Source organism: Suillus bovinus (assembly GCF_016758785.1).
Source record: "Suillus bovinus strain UH-Sbo-P2 chromosome Unknown EDB93scaffold_1, whole genome shotgun sequence".
Classification (NCBI taxonomy): Eukaryota; Fungi; Basidiomycota; class Agaricomycetes; order Boletales; family Suillaceae; genus Suillus; species Suillus bovinus.
In genome coordinates this window covers 323,766-335,196 of record NW_024542057.1, presented here as the reverse complement: position 1 = coordinate 335,196, position 11,431 = coordinate 323,766, and the positions used below count along the sequence as shown (strand labels likewise).

The window sequence follows — 11,431 nt, the reverse complement described above, 5'->3', positions numbered from 1 at the left end:
ACGATTGGATTGAATATAAAGAGCGTTAAGGATTTTATGAGGGGGACTAAGTGTTACAGTTTAGATATCTGAATTTTGCAGCGCCGGCGGGAGGAGAGTCTCAACAAACCTCAATTTGTCGTGGGAAGCGCTGACAGGGGATATTGTTTTAAAATAATATATATCCAAACGGCATGGTTTTCTCTATGGCTGTTCCACGATCCCTGCCCCTTCTAACAGACCAAGTAGACCACTACGGCTTCCTAGCAACCCAATTTTACCAAGTTCATCAGCGGCTCTTTCCACACGACGTAATCCAGTCCGCTCGCCGCCTTCTCCCCCAATCTCCATTCCCTTTGCTGCCGCTTCCTCGTCGATTTTTTGTAACCTGCTAACAACCCCCAAGTTCGCTCGTTCCAAAGCTGATCGTCCAAGGCTCTCAGTCGTCGCATGCGGATAATCGGGCTCGAGCTTCTCTAACAACTCCGATTTTTTGGCCCGGTAATTGTTCCGTGTCATGCTCGGCGGATGTGAAAGTAGAATATGCGTGGTGACAGGCTGTGGAGCCTCGACACTTGTATTCCGAGATGGTTGATATGTATATGCAGTTTTGTCTAGCCACTTGTCCAGTGCAACGACAGCGTCCTTGGATTTCTTCAACTTGTCATGCTTGGACGGTCGACCTTTCTTCTTGGTTGTGGTAGCATAAGCTGCCTGTTCGTACCCATCTGAGATAAATTTTTCCCTGGGCAGTTCTCGCGGATTATGCGGGTACAAATTAGACGGGGGCAGTATATGAAAGAATTGAGCTTTTTGCAAGGCAGAAAGTACATGTATTATGTAGGGTCTTAAAGGGCGTAGGAAATCCGTTTCGAGTACGTCAGGCAGCTTCAGTAAAGACTGATACATGTCTGAGACCCAGTGAGTTATGCTGTCTCAGAGCACAAAAGCGGCTTACCGATTGTTACGGCAAGATGAGCGAGAGCATGTAACGGCGGAGCTGACGTTGATGGCTGAGTTGCAAAGAACGTGTAAAGGCCAAACAGAGCAGCAGCTCTAGTAAGAGGATACTCGGATTCTGCTAACCGTTCTGTATACGACGATGAGTACGCGCTCAGGAGATGAATCATAATCCTACCTGATAGGAGTTGCATGGTGACTTTTAGAAAAGCATCACGAGATCTGGTATCAAAAACCTTGAAATGCAGCCACGCCCATCCTTGGTTGTTCCAGATATCCTTGAAAAGCATAAATGGCTGTGGAATCGGAGACCTAGCATATCGCTCGGCATAGACACGAACAAGGTGGTCAATGTCTTCACGAGCAGGGTCCACAAATAAGGAGCACGTGAAATATGTGGGCTGTAAGACTACTTGACCTCTGGGCGTTGTGTGCGTTGGGGCCAGTGACATTGTCGACCAGAATAAAAGCCTACAAACGAGAGGAGCAATTTTTTCCATTCTTGTCAATTTGTAAACAACACCAATTTCATTCACTCGCCGCACTGCTCCTCCAGCTAATACGGCTTGAACTCAAATGCCAACTCTCTTTCGTCACACCAGTAGTATAATCTGCTTTTTCTGTAGGTCTACCATCAAGCCTGCACCGCCAGATCAACGATCTTTTCGTTGTCCGCACTGTGACTGTTGGAACCGCTATGATGCGAACGGCGAAATCATGTCAGATGAACCTGCCATGCATGATGAATCCCTGAACTCAAAGTCTTTTGCCAAACGAGGTAAGCTTCAAATTTCTCGTTGCTATTCACGCTCTAATTTATTGGCAGCCTCTCCCAGCAAAGACCGCCTGCCATCCATGTACGGAACCGGTCAGTTTTGTCATACATGCCAGACAAACCAAATGCTCTTGGTCAACCTTCTCTCAAACTACCTACCGCCACCACATGTGGGAACCGCCCTTTTTACACGCGTTTTATTACACTAAGCCTCATGAACAGCATCCGGACTACGCACATCGTTTGGAGAAACTTCCAGAATATCGTGAATCGTTGCACGTCCGATATCCTCCGGTGTGTGCCAACTGTATGCCTGCTGTCGAAGAGGAGATTAGAAAGAAAGATCACATGGCTCGGACAAAGGCCTTGGGCGGGTGGTTAAATGACAGTAGAGGCAAGGAGAAGCAGAAACAAGTTTCGGGATCCAACAGGGAAAGGGAAAAACTTCAGACTCATTTGTTTCTGTGGAGACTAAGAGGGCTTCTGTGGTTTATGACGTTAGCGGTGGCTGTTGTCGTTCACTCATCTGGTGCGTCAACACATTATCACAGCCCTGGCTTCACCATCATATCTGATTATCATGTCACAGTCATCTTAAAATTCCATTTTCCCGATGTACTAGGTCATGTGCGACAGGCTCTTCCTCTTATCGCTCTATGTAGTCTATTTTGGACTGCATGGGACCCGACATACTACTCCTTCAGGAAGGCGCGAATGCAAGGTCGTGATATCCGCGTTCGGGGCAAGAAACATTACATTGTCAGTTCATACGGTAATCGGACTTTAATTTACTGATACACTACCAGATTCTGCAAATGACCGCATGGTTCTCCAGATTGCTCTCGTCTATTCTTCTCACACTAGCATTGTACTCGCCTTCTCGGGACTACTTGCATTTTTCGCGATATCCGAATTCATCACGAACGCATTACTATTGTCTAATATCACTCATCGCTGAAGTTTCCGTAAGTGCAATTCCACATACTCCCTTCTTGCATATTTACCTGCCCCATGCGCTTAGATCTTTGCTACCTCATTCGTCGCGCTGCGTGTACAGAAACCCCCGCCAATTCGCTTGATTGATACCTCTAGTCACCAGCATCTAGCCGCCTCTCCACATCCTACGCCTGAACTCTCTCCTCGTCCTTCGCCTGCACCCCACACGCGAACCGCTAGCGAACCAGACCTCCTCGCATCACTCTCACTCTCATCAAATCCCATAATCTCACCTAGTAACCCGATATTCGGCCTTCCTTCTCTCATGGCATCCAACTCCACGTACACAGGCTCTCAAACGAAAGATGAAGACGACGATGACGATGCTATGGACTGGACCCCTACGGTTCCTTCTCCCGTAAAGCCGAGGAATATTCTTCATGACGATGATGATGGTTCGTGGGTCAGGCCACAGCGCTTCTTCCCTCCAGAACGGCCTACGGGCCTGGAGTCCTTGTTCGCAAGTACCAAATTGGACGATAGAGATCAGAAGCCTTCGTCTGATGCACATCCCACGCATATACGAACTACCCTACGTCTGTTTGTGACACGCTGGTGGTGGACAGGTGCTGCGTTGATCCTCGTCCCTCTCGCCGCTTTAGGGTTCAATTTCTTGCAAGAAATGCAAACGACGCGAAGGAAATTGACCTAACTCCAACTACATTGTAGATTATAGTATATTCATTTGTGACCTGCACAAACCGCAGTGTTTCATTCAGACCAAAATGAGTACCCGACCGCATTGTTTGGCCAGTAATGCATAACATCAAGACAAAAATAGCAACGGGGTATATATGTACGGCTGGAAAGGAATGAAAATACAATGACTTGAGGAATATAAGCATAACGTTTGTGGTCTAGAGCCGCATACGATAATGAAGCGAATGCATGGTTCAGCAAGCTGATGTTATTGACTGATATGATAGAATAAAGAGGTGACCGATGAATAGCGTCTCCAACTCGACTCTACGAGGGATAAAGAATTGCTGTTCTCCGCGCCTTTTCTCCTAGCTTAGTATCCGTGCGTAGCGTACGCGCCATGGTGAAGCGGAACGCCATACTGATCAGACTGATACTGACGTGCGTTGAAACTCGGACCGCGCGCGAGTTCATGCATCATGGGCTGAGGACTGGGACCACGCGCAAGGTCAGCATAACCGCCAACAGGTGCGAGGTTGACAGGCCCTGCAGTAAAATCATGGTCAGGGATTGGGCTGAGCGTCGTTGCACCAATGCCAGCATGGCCAGAGCCAGAGTGAAACGATGATGCGGTGGAGTTACGGCGGTTACGACCGGGAATACCACCATCATCATCCATGTCGTTACTCGGCTGCCAGTCAATGGGCTGCATGCGGCCATCGAAGCTGGAAGATTTGCCAAACTTCCACTTGCGAATGATGGTCCAGATGATGATGGAACCACCGACACTTGCAGCAATGACAATGAGGACGATGAGGGCAGCGTGCGTGATACCGGCAGAAGAGGAAGACAAGGAAGATGGTGTGGCACTTGCACTTGCGGTTGAAGAAGCAGTGTTGGTGATAAGTACGACTGACTGGGAGGTGGGAGAGCCCTCCTGTGCAGGTGCAGCAGCAGTTGCAGGAGGACTAGATTGAACAATTTGGGTGGTCGATGGTGTTGACGATGTTGATTGAATGCTCGTCGAGGAGGTAGAGGATGAAGATGTCGATGAAGAAGTCAAGCTCGTCGTCGTCGGTAAAGCTTGACTGACTGAACTTTGCACTGTCCCAACGGAACTCTATCGACGCGATTTCAGCTGCTGCATAATATTTCAAGGTGGATATGGTGAAACTCACTGAAGTGGGAGAAGAGGATGAAGAGGATACAGAAGATATGGATGTGCTATCAGCTGTGGTCGCCGTTGACGCGGCCTGCGTTGCTGCAGGAGTGGTTGGAGTCAGAGGATTAGCCCCTGCTCCGATGACAGTGGGACCAAAAGGAGTGAAACCACCGGTCTGGGGAGCCGGTGCTCGCTTCTTGAGGAAGCGGTTGTGGCTGAGTTGATGATTCGGGTCGAATGCTTTTGCGTCTGAGGCAATGACCAAGGAAAGAACGAGTGTGGTGTAGAAAAAGAAAGCAAGTTTGGGCATCTTCACTAGATTTTGTTGCGCGTACGTGGTAAGAAAAACTTGAAGCCTAAACTAAACCTTGGTGACTGAAGAACGTAAAAAAAATGGTCAAGATTGAGGCCACAGTAATAACGAGCGAATAAATGGACCAGCCGTTGATACAAGTCGTGGTTGAAGAGTTGAAACAAGTCAACAAAATGGAACCATTTTACAAGCACGCTAGAAGTACTCACTCGGTGAGGTAACAGTGATCTATCCGAGTCAGAATCACGTCGTTCCAAGCAGAAAGGACAGATTGGAAAAAAGAGCGTCGTTGTTAACGTTCAGGAGTGGAAACAGAACGTGTGGGGTGCTGTCAAGGAAACTGACCAAGTGTTATTGTAATTGTTAGCCGCCCGCTCAAATTAAATAAATCATCTGAAACTCAATCGTTTTCTATCAGATGGTATAACTACAACACACAGTGTCCTCATTCGTAAATTATCAAGGCTCAGAAAGCACAACGAAACGTAGGTTAATCAGCAAAGCTCGTACGAACGTAGAACCTGCGACTCGAGAAAATTTCAATCTTGTTTGTGAACGTTCATCATCGCATAACAACAAAAGTGTCCAAGAAAAATATGAACTAAGAAGGGCTTGTCAACGACCACTGGCTCAGAGGCACAGATGATGGGGTAGTGTATGAACTCGATGACATTCCTGGCCATTGTGGACTAATGAGCACCTCCAACGTGTAGGAGCCACTAGGCAGACTGATTATCAGGACAGTCACACCATCATTAGGTTGATCAGGTTGTGGGGGGGTAGGATCAGTAGAGAACCGAACAGCATCCGTGTGAGTGAACGCCGCGCCAGATGGAGGATTGAGCATTTGAACAGTGGTGGTTGCAGAACCGATGGTAAGTGTGGCCGTGAAGCCATCTGAACTGACGGAGACACTTGCGTTGGTGTGTGCTCGCCACATAATGGGGGCTGAAGCGTTGATCTCATCCTGGATGAGTACCTGCTTGCGTCCGTTGATCAAGTGAACACCGCGGGAGAACGAGGTACTGCCAATGATCATCAGTGCAAGTTCCGTTTACAAGGGTCAGCAAACATACACGTCAAAATATGCACTCGTCAGGTCCGCAATGAAATAGGCGCTGGAGTCACCAGGAACATTCATCACAGTACTGGACCCTTGAACTGTAGCTGAGCTATCATGTCTGACAGTTGGAGCAGCGGCGACATTTTGGTTCTGCTGGTTGACTAAAATGGTGTTCTGGCCCTCCGTCATTTTGCGGTAGTACAGCCATCGCTGACTTTGCTGAGTGTCATTGCTGAAATAGCCCACTGAATTGTAGTCCCCAGACCCAAGCTCTCCAAACCAACGAACACCAAGGGCATCAACGACGAAGTCGCCGCAGTCAAGGTCGTTGTGTGTCTGGTGCCCCTGCAGCGTGCCTGCTTTAACGGCAACATAAAGAGCGTTCTCATCTGTCCAGCTGGATCGCATAGAAGCCCATTGATCAGTGCTGTTATCAAAAAAGTGGTCGAGTGCTAGACCATCCCAGAAAGCACCAGTAACAGCAGGGTTGTACCAAAACATGCTCCATGGTTCAGCAGCGTCAAATTGATCACGTTGGAAAAGTTGATACTGCGGCATGTTATATTGCTGGCCGTAGAACATCATGGAGTTGGCGGTGGTGGAATACTTGTTTGGACCACAATCACCGTAGTTGAAGAGGGAGCCGGGGCCAGACACGTACATGTGGTATTGGCCAGTCAACTGGAAGTCGGGATTGACGGACAGAAGATCGTATGTAGAACCAGTAGCGGTCAACAACGAAGATGCCATCTCAGCATGACCCGTAGTACCGAAGTACCAGTAGTTGGCAGTTTCAGACCATGTGCCGTCGCTAGAAGGAGCAAGAGCACAGTTCTGGAGGGCATTTGGAATGGTCAAGGCAAGAAGTTGTGCAGCGATACCCGTGGTGTCATCGCCGAGGATAGCAAGTGCACCCATGGTAAGACCATTGTTACAAACACAGTTCCAGTTGCCCTCTATATTGCTGTTCCACCAGCCGTATAAAACCTGAAGCGGGTTGCCGGGACTGTAAGCGATAACTCCGTTACTAAGACCGTATGTGATCATAGTGGCCATGATCGAGCTTCTCTGGGAAGGTGTCCACGCATCATACAGCCAGTCGTAAGCGATGGCATAAGCTGCAGTGAGCTCCGCAGTGTCGAGGAAGTGAGTTGGGTTCCATTTCGTGGAATTATCAGGGCCCCAACCGCCAGTCAGATTACCAGCTGCATTCTATAGTTGCGAGGCATCAGACATCAAGCTACGTCTGAATAAGGCAGGAAACATACCTGCAACTCGACGTAGGTGCGATCCAGCCACTTCGTGTCATTGGTTAAGCGATATGCATAAGAGAATGCCTTGATACGTTGTTTGATCTCACGAGCAGGATCCAAAATACCATTACCGCCATCCAAGAAATATGCGACGGGTGGCAGGGCCATGTACTGTGTCGCATTGCCGAAAATAGTGGCATTCCAGCCAGAAAGATAGGGATCGTTTTTGATGAGGGTGGGAAGGGAGTCCCACATGTATGAAGGAGCAATGAGGCGAGGCCTGTCAGGACGAACTTGAGTTGGGCTAGGGTTGGATGGTTGGAAAGGATCTTGCGGCCAGGCAAGATTAGTGTTGGTGGTGGAGACGAATGTAGGAGTAGTAAATGCAGCGGTGTTGGTCTGCAAGATTTCAGCAATCAACACCTCGAGGACGATGCAGACAATAAACAAGACTCACAGTCATTGGGTATATAGGCACTAAGTACTGGCTATCTGTTGCTGTGGCGAAACGACCAATATCATTTTTCGCACTGATAGCTGAGGTAGCAGCAGCGCTAGCCGCCGCCGAGTTTGAAGCCGAAGCGTTCTTGCTTGCGTGACTGCCCAAAACACCACCCAAAACTGCACCAACGATAACGACGACAGCGACGGGTATACCGAACTTCACCCATTTACTGATTGTCTTTTTGGGCTGTTGCGCGGGTGTGATGTACCCTGACGACTCATTGTAGTACGGGTCTCCAGACCCGTACGGTGAACTTCTGGCCTGACTACCTAGTGCATCATAATTTGCCGCCATTGGTGCAAAACTGGCCTGGAGGTGAAGCCGAAGAAAGAATAAAAGAGAGACTGTAAGTGGGCGTTAGAAGCGAGTGTGTACGTTGAAACGTTGACAGAAGGTGAAGAGAATTTGCATAATATTTGGACCACAAATTTAATTGAGACAACGGCATCACGGCTGCTAACTGCTGGTGTAAATACAAAAATACATACAATTATCGTCAGATCTCTCGGACAAACACCGCTGCTGCACCCATTCCAGTCCCAATACACATAGAAGTGACCAATACCTGCATTGCATTGTCAAAAGTAGATCAGTTGAACAAGGTAGATTATCATACTTTTCCTTTTCTCCGATGGAGCTCATTTAATCCTGTGACGATCTGCCTTGCACCAGTGCAACGTGATCAAGGCAATTTACATCAGCTTGGCGTACTAAATATACAACGCATGGAATTTAACTCATCTAATGGGTGGCCAAAGGCTATGGCACCTCCGTTAACATTCACTTTCTCTGGATTTAGGCCAAGCTCCCGGATGCAGTAGACGTATTGCGAAGCAAATGCTTCGTTAATCTGTATGTACTGTGATTGAGCATGCATCTCCCGATAAGTCGCCAAACTCACTTCATATAAGTCAACGTCTTCTATGCTCAGTCCAGCATTTTGAAGAGCCATTGGAATAGCAAACACAGGCCCAATGCCCATCACACGAGGAGGGCAGCCTCGGGGAAAAAATTAGCAAGGAAATGCATATTCTGGAGTTCTACCTCACCTGTAGCAACAGTAGTAATATGTTTTGCTAGAATTTGAAGGCCAAGCTCCTCCGCCTTGCGCCGAGTCATCATCATGATGGCTGCTGCGCCATCAGTGATTTGGCTTGCGTTGCCACCCGTTGTGCGTGATTTGCCCCACTGAGGGAAGGCTGACCGAATCTTCGAAAGTGCCTCTTTCGTTGTCCCGTAACGGATGCCATCGTCCTTGGTGACTACAATCTTCTTCCGTTCGCCAGTGGTAGGATCTTTCTCGTAAACAGTGAATGGAACAATTTCATTGTCAAAGTAACCGGCGTTCTGAGCGTGTTCAGCCCGTTGATATGATTTCGCTGAGTATTCGTCCATAATCTCCCGCGAGATATCAAAATCTTGAGCAACATTCTCGCTGGTCCAACCCATGGGGTAAAGACAGTCCTTAGCAGCAGCATTTACCCCAAGAGCCTCAGACTGAGGAGGAGCGCCTTTATCAGGACTAGCATAGTTAAGCCTCGCAAGATAAATTTGATTTTCTTGACATACTTTTGTGTCATGGACTCGGCACCGACAGCAAGTCCAATCTCGATCTGACCACAGCGGATTTGATTTGAGATGACGGTTGTTGCCATAAGGCCAGAAGAGCAAAAGCGGTTGACGACTTGAATTGGTACGGAATCCGGAAAACCCGCTGCCAACGCAGCCTCTCTGGCATGATAAACCGGGTCAGGGGTGAGCACCGTGCCTACACAGATGTCGCCGACAATACTTGGATCGACATGGGACTGAGCTATTGCATGCTAAAGGCCTGTTCAGTGACGATGTGGTGTGTAGTGAATCATTCTCGAGGTACCTTGAACATCTCCAGCAAAAGTTCGTCCGTCCTGCCAAAGAAGTCGAACATGAATAATATGCTCAGCTATGGTTTAGAGCACTCACATCGTGTCTTTCAGAGCACCCTTCTTCGCTTTGGTCAATGGAGAACGGATGGCCATTGTTATGACCACATCATCAGGATGTTTCTGCTCCAAAGCAGCCAAGCCCGTGGCTTGGGCACCCGTCAGATGCGAAGAAAGTTGTCGCAGTCGTTGCAGAGCCATAGTAGCAAGTTTGGAATGGCTTTCCTAGACAGCAAAGCGGTAAATAAGTCGCTGCGACGACGTCGGCGGATAAGCTTTTAAGCCTGGGGTGGGCCGAACGCCGGAGCCACTGTTCTGCAGACGGAACAGATTAATTAGAAAGCACTATGTCATGTGACTCATGTCTCTCATGCTTGGCCGTACAAAAGCTCGTTGGTACACATTAAGCAGTGTGCATTCTAGTAAGTATGGAGTGTGCTTATGTTTATAATTAGACTCGATCCGAGGTCCTGACGCAGATTATATAAGACAGCACCACATGTATGCATGTACAAATCATGAACCGCATGGGTTTATGCACTATCATAGAGAAGTTTTCGACAAGTCGCCAACTGAGAACAAAGAACTTGCAGGATACTGTCTCATCGCCAAGTAGTGAGGCCGCCATATATACCCAAGAAGCCCCAAAGAACCTACAGAAGTCTCGTCACGTCAGGGAGTTCTGCGCGTTGCGATTGCATGTTTGTGATAACTGCTTCCCAGCATGATTTCTCCTTTCTGTGCTACTTCTCATGAGCTGATCTGGCAGCTGAGTCGCAGCGCCTCGACATTTCAACACGAGATGCAGACCGTCGTCGCGGAAGCCGTCGAATGCTAGCTCACCATCGTTTAGATTCCCTTCGATTCACACTTTTGAGAAAAAGCGGAATGGTTTGTTTTCTAGTTTGCCTGCATGTGTGTGATGCAAGAGAATCCATATCCTACGATTAGGACAAATGCACCAAATTGAATACCGACGGTTGCAATATTCAGGGAGGTTACAATTCGAATGTAGAGGGCACACATCATAGACAGAGTTGCCGCCGAGCCGAATCGATGTGGTAATTTGAAAAGGGAGACGGAATACGGGTTACATTTGGAATGTAGAGCACAGAGATGAGACATACACCACAGACAGAGTTGCCGCCGAGGCGAGTCGATGTGGGAAATTGACCTCACGAATTGTGCCTTGTTTGACTCGCGAATTGGTAACGAGTTCGGGAGTGATACGGACCGGTAGTCCAGCCAATGAGAAGCCAGCGATACAGCGACGTAGCTACACAATGAGCAGACAGAACCAATGTCCTTTGCATTCGCGAGCAACTGATCGAGCTCTTGAAGATTCCCAGTAGCCATCAGCTCGTCAACAGCTTTCGGAGTCACAGGCCCACATATTGTGTAGTCTTGCTTGTAGACGAACTTCAGAACTTGTAGTGCTTCATGCAATGTGTGGTCGGAGATAGGTTACTGCGCCACAGAGTACAGGTCTCTTTGCTGGATGAAAATATACACTCGGAAGGCACGGATGAAGCCTGAGCAGGTAGGACATCCTTAGCAACGCGAACCAGAAGCAGGAACGTGTGCCCTTTTTGCTACATAACAATCGTCAATGAATGAATTGTATGACATACCTCCCAGAAACGAACTATATCTGTTGTGCGTTCAGTTGTTTCGAGTTGTAGACCTGCATCTTCGTAACGAGAAAACATGCACTCAGCACATTTTCTGACCTGTTCAAGTTAGATGCATTGCTCCGCGGTTTCCAGCGGTGTTGGTGAGTGCATCATTGGTTCAGAGACGACGTTGACGGGAGTCAGAAGAATAGTGCTGGTGCTAGTAGTGGATGCTGAGCGCTGAGCGCCGA

General features: G+C 48.3%; 6 protein-coding genes across 6 annotated transcripts; 1 reads left to right on the top strand and 5 right to left on the bottom strand.

Moving 5' to 3' along the window:
- Positions 1 to 104: 104 nt before the first annotated feature.
- Positions 105 to 1,414, bottom strand: EDB93DRAFT_1111525 (uncharacterized protein). Its single transcript, XM_041448089.1, has 3 exons — positions 1,118 to 1,414; positions 938 to 1,069; positions 105 to 890 (listed from the first exon to the last, which is right to left on the bottom strand). Exons 1-3 carry the CDS (start codon positions 1,389 to 1,391, stop codon positions 184 to 186), a joined length of 1,113 nt encoding a protein of 370 aa, XP_041313426.1. The 5' UTR covers positions 1,392 to 1,414; the 3' UTR covers positions 105 to 183.
- A 101-nt stretch (positions 1,415 to 1,515) lies between these two features.
- EDB93DRAFT_1073633 (Ima1 N-terminal domain-containing protein) lies at positions 1,516 to 3,362 on the top strand (the record flags this gene model as incomplete). The annotated part of the gene is made up of 6 exons (XM_041445027.1): positions 1,516 to 1,717; positions 1,766 to 1,884; positions 1,937 to 2,243; positions 2,304 to 2,473; positions 2,521 to 2,679; positions 2,736 to 3,362. The coding sequence occupies 6 exons, from the start codon at positions 1,516 to 1,518 to the stop codon at positions 3,360 to 3,362; spliced, it is 1,584 nt and encodes a 527-aa protein (XP_041313425.1).
- Positions 3,363 to 3,722: 360 nt separating this feature from the next.
- EDB93DRAFT_1099184 (uncharacterized protein) lies at positions 3,723 to 4,821 on the bottom strand (the record flags this gene model as incomplete). The annotated part of the gene is made up of 2 exons (XM_041446910.1): positions 3,723 to 4,469; positions 4,528 to 4,821. The coding sequence occupies 2 exons, from the start codon at positions 4,819 to 4,821 to the stop codon at positions 3,723 to 3,725; spliced, it is 1,041 nt and encodes a 346-aa protein (XP_041313424.1).
- A 371-nt stretch (positions 4,822 to 5,192) lies between these two features.
- On the bottom strand, positions 5,193 to 8,140 carry EDB93DRAFT_7201 (chondroitin AC/alginate lyase). The gene is made up of 4 exons (XM_041457215.1): positions 7,598 to 8,140; positions 7,156 to 7,539; positions 5,901 to 7,099; positions 5,193 to 5,849 (listed from the first exon to the last, which is right to left on the bottom strand). Exons 1-4 carry the CDS (start codon positions 7,937 to 7,939, stop codon positions 5,426 to 5,428), a joined length of 2,349 nt encoding a protein of 782 aa, XP_041313423.1. The 5' UTR covers positions 7,940 to 8,140; the 3' UTR covers positions 5,193 to 5,425.
- Positions 8,041 to 9,919, bottom strand: EDB93DRAFT_6980 (Thiolase, N-terminal domain-containing protein). The gene is made up of 8 exons (XM_041457133.1): positions 9,608 to 9,919; positions 9,522 to 9,552; positions 9,215 to 9,468; positions 8,695 to 9,167; positions 8,547 to 8,644; positions 8,387 to 8,495; positions 8,262 to 8,323; positions 8,041 to 8,210 (listed from the first exon to the last, which is right to left on the bottom strand). Exons 1-8 carry the CDS (start codon positions 9,766 to 9,768, stop codon positions 8,142 to 8,144), a joined length of 1,257 nt encoding a protein of 418 aa, XP_041313422.1. The 5' UTR covers positions 9,769 to 9,919; the 3' UTR covers positions 8,041 to 8,141.
- Positions 9,920 to 10,381: 462 nt separating this feature from the next.
- Positions 10,382 to 11,267, bottom strand: EDB93DRAFT_7213 (uncharacterized protein). Its single transcript, XM_041457220.1, has one exon. It carries the CDS (start codon positions 10,921 to 10,923, stop codon positions 10,468 to 10,470), a length of 456 nt encoding a protein of 151 aa, XP_041313421.1. The 5' UTR covers positions 10,924 to 11,267; the 3' UTR covers positions 10,382 to 10,467.
- Positions 11,268 to 11,431: the final 164 nt, after the last annotated feature.